This window comes from Physella acuta, unplaced genomic scaffold (genome assembly GCF_028476545.2).
Source record: "Physella acuta isolate Inbredline_101_S28 unplaced genomic scaffold, ASM2847654v3 ptg001070l, whole genome shotgun sequence".
In the NCBI taxonomy this organism is placed as follows: Eukaryota; Metazoa; Mollusca; class Gastropoda; family Physidae; genus Physella; species Physella acuta.
Window position 1 is genome coordinate 266,286 of NW_026732587.1, and position 22,008 is coordinate 288,293.

The 22,008-nt window shown below is 40.2% G+C and overlaps 2 protein-coding genes across 5 annotated transcripts in view; one reads left to right on the plus strand and one right to left on the minus strand.

Annotated features, from left to right (window-relative positions):
- Nucleotides 1–7,866, minus strand: part of LOC131955502 (eukaryotic translation initiation factor 2D) — a 34,617-nt gene extending 26,751 nt beyond the window's left edge. Inside the window, exon 1 of the mRNA XM_059319648.1 lies at nt 7,844–7,866. The gene's annotated coding sequence lies outside the window, so the exon portion shown is untranslated. The remainder of the gene's footprint in view (nt 1–7,843) is intronic.
- LOC131955501 (receptor-type tyrosine-protein phosphatase mu) overlaps nt 1–22,008 on the plus strand; it is a 71,426-nt gene that overhangs the window by 7,438 nt on the left and 41,980 nt on the right. For 3 of the 4 annotated variants that reach the window (XM_059319640.1, XM_059319643.1, XM_059319642.1), the window contains exons 1-3: nt 3,295–3,532; nt 14,121–14,537; nt 17,283–17,367. In XM_059319640.1, coding sequence (XP_059175623.1) covers nt 14,337–14,537; nt 17,283–17,367 — 286 coding nt within the window. In that variant the 5' untranslated portion in view covers nt 3,295–3,532; nt 14,121–14,336. Of the gene's footprint in view, nt 1–3,294; nt 3,533–14,120; nt 14,538–17,282; nt 17,368–22,008 lie in introns of those variants that run through there. The other variant, XM_059319641.1, reaches the window with a different exon arrangement.

Sequence of the window (22,008 nt, forward strand, 5' to 3'; positions counted from 1 at the left end):
ACGCCCCAACATTTTATGTACGCCCCAACATTTTGTGTACGCCCCAACATTTTATGTACGCCCCAACATTTTGTGTACACCCCAACATTTTATGTACGCCACAACATTTTGTGTACGCCCCAACATTTTGTGTACGCCCCAACATTTTGTGTACGCCCCAACATTTTATGTACGCCCCAACAATTTATGTACGCCCCAACATTTTAAGTACGCCCCAACATTTTATGTACGCCCCAACAATTTATGTACGCCCCAACATTTTGTGTACCCCAACATTTTATGTACCCCAACTTTTTATGTACGCCCCAACATTTTGTGTACGCCCCAACATTTTGTGTACGCCCCAACATTTTATGTACGCCCCAACATTTTGTGTACCTCAACATTTTATGTACGCCCCAACATTTTATGTACGCTCCAAATTTGTGTGTACGCCCCAACAATTTATGTACGCCCCAACATTTTATGTACGCTCCTGTGTACGCACCAACATTTTATGTACGCCCCAACATTTTGTGTACGCCCCAACATTTTATGTACGCCCCAACATTTTATGTACGCCCCAACATTTTATGTACGCCCCAACATTTTGTGTACGCCCCAACATTTTATGTACGCCCCGACATTTTATGTACACCACAACATTTTATGTACGCTCCTGTGTACGCCTCAACATTTTATGTACGCCCCAACATTTTATGTACGCCCCAACATTTTGTGTACGCCCCAACATTTTATGTACGCCCCAACATTTTATGTACGCCCCAACATTTTGTGTACGCCCCAACATTTTATGTACGCCCCGACATTTTATGTACACCACAACATTTTATGTACGCTCCTGTGTACGCCTCAACATTTTATGTACGCCCCAACATTTTGTGTACGCCCCAACATTTTATGTACGCCCCAACAATTTATGTACGCCCCAACATTTTGTGTACGCCCCAACATTTTATGTACGCCCCAACATTTTGTGTACCCCAACATTTTATGTACCCCAACATTTTATGTACCCCAACATTTTATGTACGCCCCAACAATTTATGTACGCCCCAACATTTTGTGTACGACCCAACATTTTGTGTACGCCCCAACATTTTATGTACGCCCCAACAATTTATGTACGCCCCAACATTTTGTGTACGCCCCAACATTTTATGTACGCCCCAACAATTTATGTACGCCCCAACATTTTGTGTACGCCCCAACATTTTATGTACGCCCCAACATTTTATGTACCCCAACATTTTATGTACGCCCCAACATTTTGTGTACGCTCCAACATTTTGTGTACCCCAACATTTTGTGTACGCCCCAACATTTTATGTACCCCAACATTTTATGTACGCCCCAACATTTTGTGTACGCTCCAACATTTTGTGTACGCCCCAACATTTTATGTACCCCAACATTTTATGTACGCCCCAACATTTTGTGTACGCTCCTGTGTACGCCTCAACAATTTGTGTACGCCCCAACATTTTATGTACGCCCCAACATTTTGTGTACGCCCCAACATTTTATGTACGCCCCAACATTTTGTGTACACCCCAACATTTTATGTACGCCACAACATTTTGTGTACGCCCCAACATTTTGTGTACGCTCTTGCCCCTAGTGTACACCCTCGTCTTTGTCTTATCTACGCCTCTGCTTATGGTGTATCTATGCTCCCACTTTGATATTTCTACGCCCTTGGTGTAGCTACGCCCCTGCCTACAACATGAACACACCTCTGCATACAACATGAACACACCTCTGCCTACAACGTTGGCACCCCTTGCATACAGTGTCCCAGCCCGTTATTTCTCCGACATCCAGTACATTATCGAGTTCCTACATCGGCTGCCACATACAATGGACACACCACAAGAGTCCTAGGACACGGAAACTGACCTACAATTTCCCAGAGATCGAACACTGAACACGGAAAATAAAAGCCACACGGAAACGTATTATAAAACTGTAGCTAGACAGTATGTTTCGTGTAGCTAGACAGTATGTTTCGTGTAGCTAGACAGTATGTTTCGTGTAGCTGGTTTCTAGACTGTCAAGTTTAGCTAGACAGTATGTTTCGTGTAGCTGGTTTCTAGACTGTCAGGTTTAGCTAGACAGTATGTTTCGTGTAGCTGGTTTCTAGACTGCTATCATCGTTCGTGTGGTCACGAGTGGTCACGTGTGGTCACGAGTGGTCACGTGTGGTCACGTGTGGTCATGAGTGGTCACGTGTGGTCACGTGTGGTCACGTGTGGTCACGTGTGGTCACGTGTGGTTGTATGCTGGACTGAAGGTGAAACGACGTTTTTTTCTTCTTTTTTTGTCGCTGTTTGCATCTGTGTGTGTTTGTATGTTGTTGTGTTTGTGAAAATTTGTATTTGTATATACGTCTGTATGTAGGTGTATGTAAGCGTGTATGTGTTTATACAGAAGTGTGTATGTGTTACTATGTGTGAGCGTCTATTTGTGGTTTAATATTGTTATGTATGTTGCTATATATGTATGTAAGTATGTATGTATGTATGTAGATGTGTGGGTGTGTGATTTGATGTGTGTGTGTGTGAGGTATGTCGGCCTAACGGTTATTTGTACTTTTATGTACGTGTCTGTATGTGGCTGTATGGTTGTTGATATGTTTTTGTATGTTTGTATTTTATGTATGTTTCTCTTTGTGAGTATATGTGTTTAAGTATGCATGTGTATGTCTGCATTAGTCTACGGTTGTATGTATGTGCAAGTACGTGTATGCATGTGTGTGTGTGTGTGTATGCCCTCTATAAAATAAATCTATATACAGGTATGTTAGGAGAACCAATAACAGCGGCTTATATTACCAACTCTCAACTGGATGTGAGAGATGGGGGGGGGGGGAGGTATGAAATACGTGGGTCCAATTCCTCCCCGCGAACTCCACTGGTTTTCACTTTTGGAAAAAAAACAAATCTTCGATCGTGCACAAACAAACCCGCTAACAATGACAGGAATGATTGCAGAAACAACTCGGGGTGGAACCGCCCCGAGAGTTACCGGCCCTTGTTTGCATGCGTCACCTGCTCTTAAAATAATATTTATTGTTGAAAACAATGGCGCTCTCCACAATCGAAGTTTCGTTTTATTCTTGTATAGATTTCATTTATCTGCGCGGTGTGCGTGTCTGCGCGCGAGCGAGCGTGTGTGTGTGTGTGTGTGGGAGTGTGTGTGTGAATACTAAAGTGAATTTGATTGGTTGGCCCATGCACGTGAAACAATGAAGCGTTACTCTGTCGTGCTGAGATCAGTGAGCACTGAGGGCTGTTCGAGTGAGCGAGATTGAGAAAAAAAAACGTCCCCATTCATCCCATGCGAGGTCAGTCAAACCGCTTATTCATGCTGAGGAGACCACGTTAGAGATATTTATTGTGTGGGGTGTTAAAAAAATGTTTAGATAATTGTTTTCTATTTTGGATATCGAGACAAGAAGTGAATTACGTTGGTCAACAAATAGGACAACAACCAGCGTAAGGACAGTTAATTAGATGTGTGAAGTTCAAAGGTAAACATTTTTACACGTTTTTATCGTCATTATATAATAATGTATGTTATAGTATATAATTCGGTCCCTAAACTTTTTCACTTGCAGGAATTATCTTAAAATGTGTTCATAACCTAAACATTTTTACTTGCTCATTTGTGTTTAGTCTCTAAACATTTTCACATGTTTATATTTGTTAAGTTTCTAAACATTTTCACATGTTTATATTTGTTAAGGCTCTAAACATTTTCACACGTTTATATTTGTTAAGGCTCTAAACATTTTCACATGTTTATATTTGTTAAGGCTCTAAACGTTTTCACATGTTTATATTTGTTAAGGCTCTAAACGTTTTCACATGTTTATATTTGTTAAGGCTCTAAACATTTTCACATGTTTATATTTGTTAAGTTTCTAAACATTTTCACATGTTTATATTTGTTTAGTCAGTCACTAACTTGTAAGACACCTGTCATAAACTATTGTCAAATGTTAACTGTCCTAAATTGTCCTATATAGTCCTACACTGTCCTACACAGTCCTTCACAGTCCTACACAGTCCTACACTCTCCTATGTTTTATTTCATAAGCTATACGATACTAAAGTAACATACCATAATATAGCATGTCCTAAACTAAAGTTCTAACCTAAAGTCCTAGTCTGTCTTATTGGATGCGCGATAAAACAGCTGTTTTTTCTGTGTCTGGACTTACGGTAAAACTTGTGTTTTCTGTGAACTCATTAAGACAGTGCTGTCCCACATAGAACGTCCCTCCGTGAACCAAAGGTCGAACAGCCTTGACCCCAAAGTCTGCCATTCTACAAAATATTTTTTGACGCGCAATTGTCACCGTTACGATACTGCTGCATAGTTTAGTAGTCGCTTCAAAAATAAATTTCTTTCTGGATACATCATCATAACAAGCCAACATAATGGATTTTATTTCTGGATAATTCAACAAATGGATGTTGTTGTTTCTGGATAAGTGAGCTCATGGATTATACCGTGCAGCCTGTAGTCTAGGAGTGGATGCCGTGGGTGAGTTGATTCCACGTCTGATGTTTGGGTCCCTCATAGATTGAGGGGGAGGGGGTACCGATCCTTGTGACACATTAGGCCCGCTCTTCTTGGTCCTGACAAAGTACCATGTCACACCACGTTACTGTCACTGTCACACATCTGTCAGAACATAGTTTCAAGAAATGTCAGTGTCATGACATGTCTATGTCAGGAAATGTTCGTGCAAGTCATTTCATATGTCATGCCAGTGTCTTGACATGTTAGTGTCATGTCAGTGTCTTGACATGCTAGTGTCATGTCAGTGTCTTGACATGCTAGTGACATGTCAGTGTCTTGACATGCTAGTGTCATGTCAGTGTCTTGACATGCTAGTGTCATGTCAGTGTCTCGACATGCTAGTGTCATGTCAGTGTCTTGACATGTTAGTGTCATGTCAGTGTCTTGACATGCTAGTGTCATAACATATCAGCCACGGTACGTCGGGATCACTTTCCCAGCTGTTTTCACGGATGATACCCAGAACTATTTATAGATTGATCACGTGCCCTACTGCACGTGCAGAATGTAATGTCGTCTGATATGAGAAGTGGGAATTCCCGCCGGAACAGTAAACTATTGATTGTTTACTCAGCATTAGTAAACTGGGTATGATTGTAAGATTGTATGATTGTATGATAGTATGATTAAAGGATTGGATGATTAAAAGGAAGAGCTAATTACGGTAATTTAACACGGTTTATTCGTCATTGGTTTAAAATAAAACTACACACAGAGTGTATGACTGTGTGCGTGTGAGTGCTCGTGTTTGTGTGTGTCTGAAAAAGAGTGTGAGTGTGTGTTTGTGTGGACTCGTCATTGCTTGAAGATAACAAATACACACCGTGTATTCGTGTGACTGCTCGTGTATGTGTGTGTGAGTGTGTGAGTGTGAGTGATTATGTGTGTGTGTGAGTGTGTGAGTGCTCGTGTGTGAGAAAGTGTGTGTGTTATGTGTACTCGCCCATGCTTTAAGATAACAACGACACACAGTGTGTGCGTGTGAGTGCTCGTGTATGTGTGTAAGTGCGAGTGTGTGTGAAAAAGAGTATGTGTGTGTGTTTTGTGTACTCGCCTACGCCTTACCATCAACTAGATAAGTGAACACGTCGCCCAACGCTATTTTCGGACCACCAAAGTTAACCATGCGGAACTTGGTCGTTGATTTATAGATCAAAATATACGCCCAGTGCGTCATTGACTGCCGTGTTTTTCTACTTGGTTGTGAGCATCCTACTCGTCCACAGCAGGGCGTGGCGTCTGCAATCTTCTGCTAACGTCATGTTCAGAGTGTTTTCATTGACCATTAGCTCGAGTTGTTTGAAGAAATACAAATGTGACCCGTGAAGAAGATATCGATTTTTAATCAATCTTCACTTGATTGAACTCTGATGATTTTTTAAAATGGACGATGTGTTTAATGAGCAGTTCTAGTGAAGTCTTTAGTTTGACTCGACTTTCGAACATCATAGAGAAGTTTGTAGCTTGACTCGACATTCGAATATTATAGAGAAGTGTGTGACTTGACTCGACATTCGAACGTAATAGAGAGGTTTTTAGCTTGACTCAGCATCCGAACAATAATTTGAAGCTCATATATTGACTCAACATCCGAACACTCAAGAGAAGCTCAGAGCTCAACTCAGTACAAAAGTAGGCCATCCCCAATGACAACAAAGCCTTATCAGCACTTGAGCTAAAAATAGACTGCCCGCAGCCATCTTAAGAAGATATAATCTTTGAGCTTTTTGCTTCGTGGTGTTCCTGGCACCTTCATTAATCCGATCTATAGCAGCTTGACTAATTGGCGAGAATTAACACTAAGCTAGAGTGTTTGTCTAGCCGTGAATGCTAACAGTCAGAAGAATACTAGGGACTTTCCTTTGTCTAGTTCATCCTGTATAACCCAGTGTCAGAAGTATACATTATTAGTCAACAGAACACTATATTAAATCCACACACTGATAAAGAGACTTAAATCATTCCGTTAAAAACCCGGCTATTCAATGGTCATTATGTTGTTTTTTAAAGTAATTTGTATTAGTTTGATCGAGAAAATTGTATATATTTCATGGCGTACGTATTGTTACGTAGATTTATAGAATATAGATCTTAATCCAATTTGAATGAAGTAGTTCATTTCTTTATATTCTAAAATCGGAAGATGACGCCATTAGTGTTGTGTTCTTTCCATAGTGTAAACATGTGGCATGTGACGTTATTGTTTATTGCGTTCTTGTCACAACCATAAACACTTTTGCGGTTGTATAATTAAAAATGTGTTTCTACATTCGAATATGCTTTTATTTTTATTGTTCTCCTATAAATAAAATTTAGGGTATACATTTAAAACATCTAACATATTATTTCAATAAAAGTCCGTATCAAGTTCTCCATATTTTGCTGAAGATACTGATATCTTAGCCTGTGAAAATATTTTGAGGACAGAGAGAGAGAGAGAGATTGACAGAAGTGCGCACATAGGCTTTTATATATTAGGATATATATATATATATATATATATATATATATATATATATATATATATATATATATATATATATATATATATATATATATATATATATATATATATATATATATATATATAAATTTAGGCAATAAATTTATAGGATAATTTTAAAACATGAACATCTTTTTCTAGTCGACCATTATATCACCCTTACTTTTTCACCCTTACTTTTTCTCCCTTACTTTACCATCCTTACTTTACCACCCTTACTTTACCGCCAAAGGAGTGAATGTGTAGCTCAATCAGTGTTGTGGGGGGGGGGGGGGTAGAGTTCATTAGACCCACCATGTCTGCCACTGTTTTTTGTCGTGTTTCACTGCTATCATTAGAGATACCGAACATGGCGCTCTAATGAGTTGAACCAATCAATGCTGGGAATCCGCCAGTAATGGGACTAAGGTTGTTAATTTTTTTTTCAACCTCTAATCGCAGCAGGAAGATTAAGTTGTAATCGAAGTTGTAAATTGGTCGGTAACAGAACTGGTTTGAGGGTTTACAGAGGAGATACATTTTTAATGAAACGTTACTAGAATTTTACTTTTTGAGAATTTACACTTATTAGGAACTTTATCGAAATAGGAATGTGCAAAAAATAAAAATGTGCACAATATTGGAATTTTAAACAAATTATTATAAACGATTGTGAAATAGAAGATTATGTAAGTGTAGATTTAATGACGTTGTTGATTAATGATTAAATTAAAAGTGGCATGATTAGCTTTATATTAAATGAACAAGCACCTTTGTGAGTGTTCCTCAGCCCCCAAAAGTATTATTTTTGTCCAGATGAAACTGTGAGCAAACACGGACAGCCATCGACCGTCCCAGGATCTAATCCTCCCTAGCTGTGTTTCTGGCATGGGGACCTCAGACTTACGTCCCCCTAACTGCCAGTGACTGCCACGCACCGAATTATCGGCAGACGGCTAGCAGACGGGGAAGATTTGGCTTACAAACAAAACTAGAAGCCAAAAAAATCGATTCAATGTAGCTCATTTTTATGGTGGCCAAAAAAGTAATTTCAGATAGGCGTGCGCTGGCTGCGGAACATGGCGCCGTAATCTGGTGAAGCCAATCTGGCAAGTCTAATAATGAGGAACTAAGGAGACATTGGCCACGCTGCGCTGGCTAAAAAAAGCCAAACCTATTTTCGTAAATGGCAATTTTGGAATATTACCTGAAATATAATCTTGTCGGTTTTATCGCTGTAATATTTCCTGTTTCATAGCCTGGGTGTTTAAATCTTAAGCTACAAATTGTCGTACATGGATAAAGCCGCCGGTCGAGTGACGATAAAATAAAATTATTTTGGTCTTTGTTGATTCGTCGGCAGAAATTATTTTAAGATGCAGTTAATTTTTATTGCGACGCTAACCTTAGCTAGAATCCTAAACATGCTCCTGACCTAGGTTTGACCCAAACACTATTGCTAAACCACTGGTATGCAAAAACCTCGAACACGATACTGTTTAGTAGCATAATAGTATTTTAGGCAATGGAATACTGTATGGTGACTCTATGGGATACTGTGACACGGTAGGATACTGTATTTTATCACCATGGGATACTGTATTGTGACACTATGGGATACTGTATTTTATCACCATGGGATACTGTATTGTGACACTATGGGATACTGTATTGTGACACTATGGGATACTGTATTTTATCACCATGGGATACTGTATTGTGACACTATGGGATACTGTATTTTATCACCATGGGATACTGTATTGCGACACTATGGGATACTGTATTACGACACTATGGGATACTGTATTGTGACACTATGGGGTACTATATTGTGACACTATGGGATACTGTATTGTGACACTACGTGATAATGTATTGTGACACTATGGGATACTGTATTTTATCACCATGGGATACTGTATTGTGACACTATGGGATACTGTATTGTGACTTAATAGAATACTGTATTGTGTTGTGATACCCAGATGTGTTTCCGGCATTAAAATAAAAACTTTTTTTTACCATCCTTTTGTAGCCTAAACATTTGTTACGTTATTGTTTTTTATACGTTGTCTTTTTTACCTCGTCGTGTCCAAACACTAGCCATAATGGCTGTCACATCTCATTATGCTGATCAAAGTTCTGAACCCCACTATTAGCCTATTAACATGTCGCAAGTTTTATGAAAGTATCGAGTTAACGAATCCACTTGTTAAGAGCAGATTAAACAAGTTAATTAAAAAGTCTAGTGACAATTTTAGCGCAATTTCCTTATGTTATCTAAAAATAGCTCTGTCGTAGCGTAAATCAAGAGCAGGGTTAGTAAAACCATTGGTTAGTTATTACAACGTTTTTTATTAAAAAAAAATTTCAGTATTTTACATGTTTTATTTACAATAGAGTTACATGACTAAAAACCATTGCGCGCCTAGCTACTGAACGTGATGACGAAGCCATAGAACGTGATGGTGCAGCTATTGAACGTGATGACGCGTGTGGTGTGGTAGGAAAAAATGCCTTCTAATTCGGTCCAAATTTTAATTAATTAAAAAAAAAAATTTGTGACCGAACGAAAGGATATTTTTGAAAACTTTCTTCGGCAATATTGTTCTAAATTATGGCAGGAATCGATTGGTACATGTTTCAAGTCGCTAAGTGGTCTGGTTGCCGAGATATAGGCCAAAAACTGCTTTTTTTCGAGTTTTTTTTGGCTTTTCCGGGAAATCCATGAAAGAAACCCGGAATTTTTATAGCCTATGTTCATCCTCGTAACTTGCTTAACATAATTGCTTTTGGAACTAGTCATCGATATTGCTTCGTTGAGGAGGAGATACGACTTAAAGCTGCGGACACACATCCATCCATTCATTCATACATTCATACATCCAGAAATGACGGGTTAATAAACGCAATTCTCCAGAATGGAAATTGCGCTAAAAATCGATACTTAAAGTAAGCAGAACGTAATCCTTGTGAGCGCATAAACTCAATTCGACGCTAACACGATTATAACATTTTTAAATGTGCCAAAGTAAGCAGAACTGATCTTTTCTTTTTCTATAATAGTAAAAAAACCAACGTTGGTAGCTAAAAAATGTTCACCACATTCTGAGGCCAATGCTTTTTTTTACTATTATGTTCAATAAACGTGTCTTTTCTAGCTTTTAGTGTTAAATTTACAAGATTCGAATTATGAAAGCCCATCTCACCCCACCCCACGCATGAACCAAAAGATATTAATTATAAGACCCCCCCTCCCCCATCCCACCCCACCCCCCATCGCACACATGAACCAAAAGACATTAATTATAAGAACCTCCCCCCCCCCCAAGCAAAATTAGTCAGGAAGAAAACAGAAGAGATTATTGCAGTAAATCAGTGGGCTAATCATATGAGATTATTGCAGTAAATCAGTGGGCTAATCATGTGAGATTAGTGCAGTAAATCAGTGGGCTAATCATGTGAGATAGATTATTGCAGTAAATCAGTGGGCTAATCATGTGAGATTATTGCAGTAAATCAGTGGGCTAATCATGTGAGATTATTGCAGTAAATCAGCGGGCTAATCATGTGAGATTATTGCAGTAAATCAGTGGGCTAATCATGTGAGATAGATTATTGCAGTAAATCAGTGGGCTAATCATGTAGGATTATTGCAGTAAACCAGTGGGCTAATCATGTGAGATAGATTATTGCAGTAAATCAGTGGGCTAATTATGTGAGATTATTGCAGTAAATCAGTGGGCTAATCATGTAGGATTATTGGAGTAAATCAGTGGGCTAATCATGTGAGATATATTATTGCAGTAAATCAGTGGGCTAATCATGTAGGGTTATTACAGTAAATCAGTGGGCTAATCATGTAGGATTATTGCAGTAAATCAGTGGGCTAATCATGTGAGATAGATTATTGCAGTAAATCAGTGGGCTAATTATGTGAGATAGATTATTGCAGTAAATCAGTGGGCAAATCATGTGAGATAGATTATTGCAGTAAATCAGTGGGCTTATCATGTGAGATTATTGCAGTAAATCAGTGGACTAATCATGTGAGATTATTGCAGTAAATCAGTGGGCTAATCATGTAGGATTATTGCAGTAAATCAGTAGGCTAATCATGTGAGATAGATTATTGCAGTAAATCAGTGGGCTAATTATGTGAGATTATTGCAGTAAATCAGTGGGCTAATCATGTAGGATTATTGCAGTAAATCAGTGGGCAAATCATGTGAGATAGATTATTGCAGTAAATCAGTGGGCTAATCATGTGAGATTATTGCAGTAAATCAGTGGACTAATCATGTGAGATTATTGCAGTAAATCAGTGGGCTAATCATGTAGGATTATTGCAGTAAACCAGTGGGCTAATCATGTGAGATAGATTATTGCAGTAAATCAGTGGGCTAATTATGTGAGATTATTGCAGTAAATCAGTGGGCTAATCATGTAGGATTATTGGAGTAAATCAGTGGGCTAATCATGTGAGATATATTATTGCAGTAAATCAGTGGGCTAATTATGTAGGATTATTGCAGTAAATCAGTGGGCTAATCATGTAGGATTATTGGAGTAAATCAGTGGGCTAATCATGTGAGATAGATTATTGCAGTAAATCAGTGGGCTAATCATGTGAGATAGATTATTGCAGTAAACCAGTGGGCTAATCATGTGAGATAGATTATTGCAGTAAATCAGTGGGCTAATTATGTGAGATTATTGCAGTAAATCAGTGGGCTAATCATGTAGGATTATTGGAGTAAATCAGTGGGCTAATCATGTGAGATATATTATTGCAGTAAATCAGTGGGCTAATCATGTAGGATTATTGCAGTAAATCAGTGGGCTAATCATGTAGGATTATTGCAGTAAATCAGTGGGCTAATCATGTGAGATAGATTATGCAGTAAATCAGTGGGCTAATCATGTGAGATAGATTATTGCAGTAAATCAGTGGGCAAATCATGTGAGATAGATTATTGCAGTAAATCAGTGGGCTAATCATGTGAGATTATTGCAGTAAATCAGTGGACTAATCATGTGAGATTATTGCAGTAAATCAGTGGGCTAATCATGTAGGATTATTGCAGTAAATCAGTAGGCTAATCATGTGAGATAGATTATTGCAGTAAATCAGTGGGCTAATTATGTGAGATTATTGCAGTAAATCAGTGGGCTAATCATGTAGGATTATTGCAGTAAATCAGTGGGCAAATCATGTGAGATAGATTATTGCAGTAAATCAGTGGGCTAATCATGTGAGATTATTGCAGTAAATCAGTGGACTAATCATGTGAGATTATTGCAGTAAATCAGTGGGCTAATCATGTAGGATTATTGCAGTAAACCAGTGGGCTAATCATGTGAGATAGATTATTGCAGTAAATCAGTGGGCTAATTATGTGAGATTATTGCAGTAAATCAGTGGGCTAATCATGTAGGATTATTGGAGTAAATCAGTGGGCTAATCATGTGAGATATATTATTGCAGTAAATCAGTGGGCTAATCATGTAGGATTATTGCAGTAAATCAGTGGGCTAATCATGTAGGATTATTGCAGTAAATCAGTGGGCTAATCATGTGAGATAGATTATTGCAGTAAATCATTTGGCTAATCATGTGAGATAGATTATTGCAGTAAATCAGTGGGCAAATCATGTGAGATAGATTATTGCAGTAAATCAGTGGGCTAATCATGTGAGATTATTGCAGTAAATTAGTGGACTAATCATGTGAGATTATTGCAGTAAATCAGTGGGCTAATCATGTAGGATTATTGCAGTAAATCAGTAGGCTAATCATGTGAGATAGATTATTGCAGTAAATCAGTGGGCAAATCATGTGAGATAGATTATTGCAGTAAATCAGTGGGCTAATCATGTGAGATTATTGCAGTAAATCAGTGGACTAATCATGTGAGATTATTGCAGTAAATCAGTGGGCTAATCATGTAGGATTATTGCAGTAAATCAGTGGGCTAATTATGTGAGATTATTGCAGTAAATCAGTGGACTAATCATATGAGATTATTGCAGTAAATCAGTGGGCTAATTATGTAGGATTATTGCAGTAAATCAGTGGGCTAATCATGTGAGATAGATTATTGCAGTAAATCAGTGGGCTAATCATGTGAGATTATTGCAGTAAATTAGTGGGCTAATCATGTGAGATTATTGCAGTAAATCAGTGGGCTAATCATGTGAGATTATTGCAGTAAATCAGTGGGCTAATCATGTAGGATTATTGGAGTAAATCAGTGGGCTAATCATGTGAGATAGATTATTGCAGTAAATCAGTGGGCTAATCATGTGAGATAGATTATTGCAGTAAATCAGTAGGCTAATCATGTCTGGTAGATCATTCCATTGAATCAGTCGGCCATATTTGTCCAGTTAATTAGCGCATGTCCAATTAACAGGTCGTACATCTAATGATCACTCGGGGAGTTAAAATTCACGCTTCTATAACTCTGGCCGTCATTTGTGCTGATTGTACAGCATGCGTTAAAATAATTAATTGGTAGGTTAATTTAACGCTGTCTACTTGATTCTAGATATACGTTTTTTTAAATGGGTCCAAAACTAGGTACATTTCTATAATGACATATAGCATGTGGTAATTTGTTCTCGTGGAAGTGTTTGGGTGTAGTGTACGGATTAGGCGTTTGTGTTATGACCGTAGTTTGGTTCGGTTGGGTTATAGGTGTACGTGTCTGGTTATAATGGGAGGAGTCTGGTACATGTACACGTGTACACGTGAAGTTTGGTTTGAATACATTCCGATTGTTTTAATGTACACATGCTACAGTATAACACAGAGAGCCTTTGTAAGGTGTTTACACAATTTGTTGCAAAATAGGAGTTTTTCATTCTGTATGTTGTCAAATGCTGATTATTATTAGGATGCAATTTTCATTAATTAAATGATCAAATAATGATTGTTATAACATGCTTTACCCTAGTCAATCAGTACCCATCGGCATTTTGTAACTGAAAAGTACCAAAGCTATTTTTAACTCTAATGATGATATCCTTGTTTCACTTTCAGCAAGCCTCAAATGTTCCTCCAGTGTTAAAGACGAGCCATGGGTGGGCTTCACACTCAGCGAACGTCGGACTAACTGACCATCACAATTTTACCAGGATCACCCCCACCCCCTCGTCAGTCCCCCGATGGCGACGCCCCTGACTGTCTTAAGTCCAGGCATGTAGTTGAAACCACGCGACCCACCGGTTGCTGGCGCCCGTCCCGTCCCCCCGGGACATGACGATGAGCAAAAACCTGGTGTCGTGTCTTGGGGTCAAGGTCTCTCAACTAAAGGTCATGTGCGGTCTGTCCATGGACCCGGACTCACGTGAGCAGCGCGCGATCGACTCAGTGGTCGGTGAAGCCATCCCAGCATGCAACTTTGTCAACGTCTACAGACAGAAGAGACAGGAGAAACAGTTGGCCATTGAGTTTAAGGTAATGATTGGATCGTTTGTACCACGTGACCCCGTGTCACAGTAATGATTGGATCATTTGTAGCACGTGACCCAATGTGACTGTGATGATTGGGTTTAAATTGAAGTTTTTAGTTTTGTTACATTAGGGGTAAGATAAAGTTTATAGTTTTGTTACATTAGGGACGATTAAGGTTATAGTTCTACGATAATTCCTACAACACAATTCAGTTCAGTGGAAAAGTACTTTCAAATACGCCTAGACAGACTCTATGGGATGGTTTATCCATAATCATAATCCCATCCACACTCGCATTTATCCACAATATGTGCCTTATCCACATCCGTAGTTTGATCCAAATACCCCCCCCCCCCCCCAAACGGGCAGACGACAGTAAACACAATGGTGCAGCATTATCTGATGCCTAATTAAGTCGCTCATATCGACTAAACAAGCAAATATCAGAGATCGATGTATCAGCGGTCATCGATTGGCCAGCTACTCGTATCTCCCTCCCCTGTTTGTCCACTGACGATGCCGGGGATGGAAAGTTTTAATTTGGAGTAAATATTTGGGGAGCATGGTTTTAAAATAAACTAATCGTCTAGCGCATTAGCTCGTATTTATATTACTGGTAATTTTGGTTCGTAGTAATGTCGTTTACTTAGAGCCACAAATGGGAGATATTCTCATGGCTAATGAAGAATAAGTTGAATAGTCTGGGTGTTCTATGTAGAACATTGAAAAGTTACAATTGTATGCAGGGGCGTAGCGAGGGGGGGGGGGCGGGGGGTGCGGACCGCACCGGGTGACACCATTTAGGGGGGGGGTGACACCAAGGCAAAAAATAGCAAAATATATAGAGAGAAACTTGAAGGGGGGGGGGGGGGTGGTGCAAATCGAAAGTTTGAGGGGGGGGGGGGTGCAAATCGAAAATTTGAAAGTTTGTCGCCGGGAAGGGTCGCTACGCCTCTAGGGGGGTGACACCATTAAGTGGCGCACCGGGTGACACCCTACCTCGCTACGCCACTGATTGTATGTTATATATTAAAAAAAATTAAAATCAGATGTCTGTAGAACAGAACATGTATGTGTATAGAAAATTGAAACTTTACCCCTGTATGTTCTATAGAACATTAAACATTTACGCTTGTGTATTCTATAGAACATTGAACCTGTACCCGTATATGTTCCATTAGGCCAGTATTTTCTATAGAAAATTAAACCTTTACCCCTTCAAGTTTTCTAGACCCGACACCTGTATCTTCAAGAACGCCCCCCCCCGACCCTTGAATGTTCTATAACACCCCGACACCTGAATGTTCTCTAGAACATTGAATATCCCCATCTGAATGTTCTCTAGAACATTGAACATCCCCATCTGAATGTTCTCTAGAACTTTGAATATCCCCATCTGAATGTTCTCTAGAACATTGAATATCCCAATCTGAATGTTCTCTAGAACATTGAACATCCACACCTGAATGTTCTCTAGACCATTGAACATCCCCATCTGAATGTTCTCTAGAACATTGAACATCCACACCTGAATGTTCTCTAGAACATTGAACATCCCCATCTGAATGTTCTCTAGAACATTGAACATCCCCATCTGAATGTTCTCTAGAACATTGAACATCCCCATCTGAATGTTCTCTAGAACATTGAACATCCCCATCTGAATGTTCTCTAGACCATTGAACATCCACACCTGAATGTTCTCTAGAACATTGAACATCACCATCTGAATGTTCTCTAGAACATTGAACATCCCCATCTGAATGTTCTCTAGACCATTGAACATCCACACCTGAATGTTCTCTAGAACATTGAACATCCCCATCTGAATGTTCTCTAGAACATTGAACATCCACACCTGAATGTTCTCTAGAACATTGAACATCCACACATGAATGTTCTCTAGAACATTGAACATCCCCATCTGATTGTTCTCTAGAACATAGAACATCCCCATCTGAATGTTCTCTAGAACATTGAACATCCCATCTGAATGTTCTCTAGAACATACACTCGACACCTGAATGTTCTCTAGAACATTGAATATCCCCATCTGAATGTTCTCTAGAACATTGAATATCCCCATCTGAATGTTCTCTAGAACATTGAACATCCACACCTGCATGTTCTCTAGAACATTGAACATCCCCATCTGAATGTTCTCTAGAACATTGAATATCCCCACCTGAATGTTCTCTAGAACATTGAACATCCACACCTGAATGTTCTCTAGAACATACACTCGACACCTGAATGTTCTCTAGAACATTGAACATCCCCATCTGAATGTTCTCTAGAACATTGAACATCCCCATCTGAATGTTCTCTAGACCATTGAACATCCACACCTGAATGTTCTCTAGAACATTGAACATCCCCATCTGAATGTTCTCTAGACCATTGAACATCCACACCTGAATGTTCTCTAGAACATTGAACATCCCCATCTGAATGTTCTCTAGAACATTGAACATCCACACCTGAATGTTCTCTAGAACATTGAACATCTCCATCTGAATGTTCTCTAGAACATTGAACATCCCCATCTGAATGTTCTCTAGAACATTGAACATCCACACCTGAATGTTCTCTAGAACATTGAACATCCCCATCTGAATGTTCTCTAGAACATTGAACATCCCCATCTGAATGTTCTCTAGAACATTGAACATCCCCATCTGAATGTTCTCTAGAACATTGAACATCCACACCTGAATGTTCTCTAGAACATTGAACATCTGTCCCCAGGCCGTGATGAAGAACCAAGAGGAACACACGAGCAGCGCGGCCCTGAGGAACGTCTTGCTCAACACGAAACAGGACGTTGTTACTTGTGAGTACACGGCCCGGGGGTGGGGCGGAAGGAGGGGGTGGGCTAGGTCATGGTGGCAGAATGGACAAGAAATATTCATTAATTTAGAGTCCCAAAACCTTAATTAATTTGATTATTTTTATCGTGGACGGTTTGGACGATTTAGTTTCTTTTAAATCTCGATAAAACGGTCGGGAGTTCTTTCAGCCAAATATTGGGTGGATGGCCAAATATTGGTTGGATGGCCAAATGTTGGGAGGGTGGCCAAATATTGGGTGGATGACCGAATGGTGGGTGGATGGCCAAATGTTGAATTGATGGCCAAATGATAGAGGGATGGCCAAATGTTGAATTAATGGCCAAATGGTGGTAGGATGGCAAATGTAGGGTGGATGACCAAATGTTGGGTGGATGACTTAATGATAGAGGAATGGCCAACCGTTGATATGGTAGGCAAGTCGACCAATCAATTTGTCTGCAACTAATGATTGGTTTACGACAAGGCACGAAGTTTGCTTAGAATCTGATTGTTTTTACCTGCGCAGAATTTGATTGTTTTTACCTGCGCAGAATTTGATTGTTTTTACCTGCGCAGAATCTGATTGTTTTTACCTGCGTAGAATCTGATTTTTTTACCTGCGTAGAATCTGATTGTTTTTACCTGCGCAGAATTTGATTGTTTTTACCTGCGCAGAATCTGATTGTTTTTACCTGCGCAGAATTTGATTGTTTTTACCTGCGCAGAATTTGATTGTTTTTACCTGCGCAGAATTTGATTGTTTTTACCTGCGCAGAATTTGATTGTTTTTACCTGCGCAGAATTTGATTGTTTTTACCTGCGCAGAATTTGATTGTTTTTACCTGCGCAGAATTTGATTGTTTTTACCTGCGCAGAATTTGATTGTTTTTTACCTGCGCAGAATTTGATTGTTTTTACCTGCGCAGAATTTGATTGTTTTTACCTGCGCAGAATTTGATTGTTTTTACCTGCGCAGAATTTGATTGTTTTTACCTGCGCAGAATTTGATTGTTTTTACCTGCGCAGAATTTGATTGTTTTTACCTGCGCAGAATTTGATTGTTTTTTACCTGCGCAGAATTTGATTGTTTTTACCTGCGCAGAATTTGATTGTTTTTACCTGCGCAGAATTTGATTGTTTTTACCTGCGCAGAATTTGATTGTTTTTACCTGCGCAGAATTTGATTGTTTTTACCTGCGCAGAATTTGATTGTTTTTACCTGCCCAGAATTTGATTGTTTTTACCTGCCCAGAATTTGATTGTTTTTACCTGCCCAGAATTTGATTGTTTTTACCTGCCCAGAATTTGATTGTTTTTACCTGCCCAGAATTTGATTGTTTTTACCTGCGCAGAATTTGATTGTTTTTACCTGCCCAGAATTTGATTGTTTTTACCTGCCCAGAATTTGATTGTTTTTACCTGCCCAGAATTTGATTGTTTTTACCTGCCCAGAATTTGATTGTTTTTACCTGCGCAGAATTTGATTGTTTTTACCTGCGCAGAATTTGATTGTTTTGACCCGGTGTTGATGACGCACGTATGAAATGAGATTGGAGTTAATTACCTGTTGCAGGTGAAACTAGGGGCCGACATATTTATAGCACCGCTGTACGGCTGTAAACCGATGGTGTCGCCACGTCAAGCAGTGCATGGGTTACCGCCCCTCCCTCTCTCAGATGACACTTCAGTACTCACCCAGGGCGGGTGGAGGCTTGGGGGGGGGGGATTTAATCGTTGTGCTCAGGTATAGAGAGCTGTTAGTTTTTTTTATCGTTTAGTTCAGGTTGACATTATGGATTAAAGTATATTTATTTTTGTGTTCGGGTAGACAAGGGTTAACCTATTTTATCATTGTATACGGGTAGGCAAGGGTTAACCTATTTTATCATTGTATACGGGTAGGCAAGGGTTAACGTGTATTACTGTATGAAGAAACGCGAGACTCGACCAAACTAAATTTAAACCCGACCCCCTCCGGCCCAAGCGGGTTGTGGAAAACAAAATGTGGATATCACAAAACTCTTACAAGCCCTCCCGGGCTTTTACAAATATCACAATGTGAATGTCATGATTAATTCTATATTTAGTTCCTGTCGGTCCAATGTCAAGGCCGGAATAAGCCAACGGAAACAAATGTTGGCGGGGAAGGAGGATTGTACTTTAGAAGTTCAGTAATCCAGCACTGTCTATCAGTAAATCCGTCTCCCTCATCTTACTTATCCTGTTCCCCTACACCCACTAATCCTACCCCTCTCACACCATTTAATCCCTCCCCTCCCCCACCCACTAATCCTGCCCTCCCTCACCCATTGATCCTACACACGCACCCACTAATCCTTCCTTCCCTCCCCCACTTTTAACTCTTCCCCTCCCCCACCCATTAATCCTTCTCCTCCCCCACCCATTAATCCTGCCCCCACCCATTAATCCTTCTCCTCCCCCACCCATTAATCCTGCCCCCACCCATTAATCCTGCCCCTTCCCCCACCCATTAATCCTTCTCCTCCCCCACCCATTAATCCTGCCCCCCCCCACACCCAATAAACCTGCCCCCCCCCCCCACCCATAAGTCCTGCACTACCCATAGGAAGCCAAGACGACACTGCTGATGACCCTCGTCCCTTGGAAATTTTTCGACTATAGCTCGTGGTCGTTGGCTAACTAAGGGGGGATGGGGGTGGGCTACCATTAGAGTGGGGAGGGGTAGATTATCAGATGCTGAGCTAGTTATAACATGTAGGTATGGGTGGGCCTGGGTTTGGATAATCTGGTGTCACCATTCGATACATCTCACGCCTTGAGTGTCACCGCCGTGTCTCACCGCTTGAATGTCACCAATGCTATCTCACTCTTCTAGTGTCACCAATAATATCTCACCTCTTGGTGTCACCAATAATATCTCACCTCTTGGTGTCACCAATAATATCTCACCTCTTGGTGTCACCAATAAACCCTAGTGTCACCACATACACCCTTACCATGTCACCATCCAACCAAAGCATTGAATAATTAACAATCAGCTTTCTAATTAGCTAACGAAGCTACAAACACACTACCCTAGACTACAACGCATTAGTCATTTATGACAACACAATTTTAAAAATTGTCTGTGTTTAACACTACAACCTCTACATCTACCAACACAACCTTCATATCTATCGATTACTTTACTGGAAATATTTCTTTGTAAGAGATCGATTTTTTCCCTCCCCCTCCCCCGGAAAACATTTTCCTCTATTTATCTGCAAGGGGCTGGCATATATTCTTCGTTAATTGATGGAGCAGCGTAGGACCAGACAGCGTGGACGCAGGGTGGGGCATGGACGCAGGGTGGGGCATGGACGCAGGGTGGGGCGTGCACCAGCGAAAGGGGAGGGCCGGGCTAATTTGTTTACTGGCGGTGGGTGGGTGGGGGACACAACGAGCAGTTCACAGGCAGGGGGAAATGTCATGTGAACACCTTGGGGGGGGGGGGGGGGGTGGACCTTACCTGTACTTGTTCAGAAGAAGCGGAATTGTGGGACATGGTTGTAGAGACAAGACATGATGATCACGTGACGAGGCAATCACGTGACATGTTGATCTGTCGACCCGCCAATCACGTAAAATAACAATCACGTGACACAACAAACAGCTGGGCGTGGGAACATTTTTTTAAGGAGCGACATATTAGATCAACATTTTTAAGGTACACATTTTTAAGGTACACATTTTAAGGTACACATTTTAAGGTACACATTTTAAGGTACACATTTTTAAGGTACACATTTTTAAGGTACACATTTTAAGGTACACATTTTAAGGTACACATTTTAAGGTACACATTTTTAAGGTACACATTTTTAAGGTACACATTTTTAAGGTACACATTTTTAAGGTACACATCTTAAGGTACACATTTTTAAGGTACACATTTTTAAGGTACACATTTTTAAGGTACACATTTTTAAGGTACACATTTTTATTACTCACAAATTTTAGGAACCAAACGTGACAAATTTTAGAGAGGATAAAAACACAACTTCTAAATATAGGGTCAGCCAATGTCTTGTGAACCAAACCTTCAACGTTTGGAACATTCTCTCTACACGGGTCTGGGTCATAAGGGAGTGGAACTGTCTCTACACGGGTCTGGGTCATACGGGTCATAAGGGAGTGGAACTGTCTCTACACGGGTCTGGGTTATACGGGTCATAAGGGAGGTGGACTGGCTCAACACGGGTCTGGGTTATACGGGTCATAAGGGAGGTGGACTGGCTCAACACGGGTCTGGGTCATACGGGTCATAAGAGAGTGGGTCACCAACCCAAACCTTTATTTCTAATGCCGGTCACTTGCCGGTAGATCTCTTCAAACGAACTAATGCCGGTCATTTGTAGCCGGTCACTTGTAGCCGGTCACTTGTAGCCGGTCACTTGTAGCCGGTCACTTAATGCCGGTCACTTAATGCCGGTCACTTGTAGCCGGTCACTTAATGCCGGTCACTTAATGCCGGTCACTTGTAGCCGGTCACTTGTAGCCGGTCACTTGTAGCCGGTCACTTGTAGCCGGTCACTTAATGCCGGTCACTTAATGCCGGTCACTTGTAGCCGGTCACTTAATGCCGGTCACTTAATGCCGGTCACTTGTAGCCGGTCACTTGT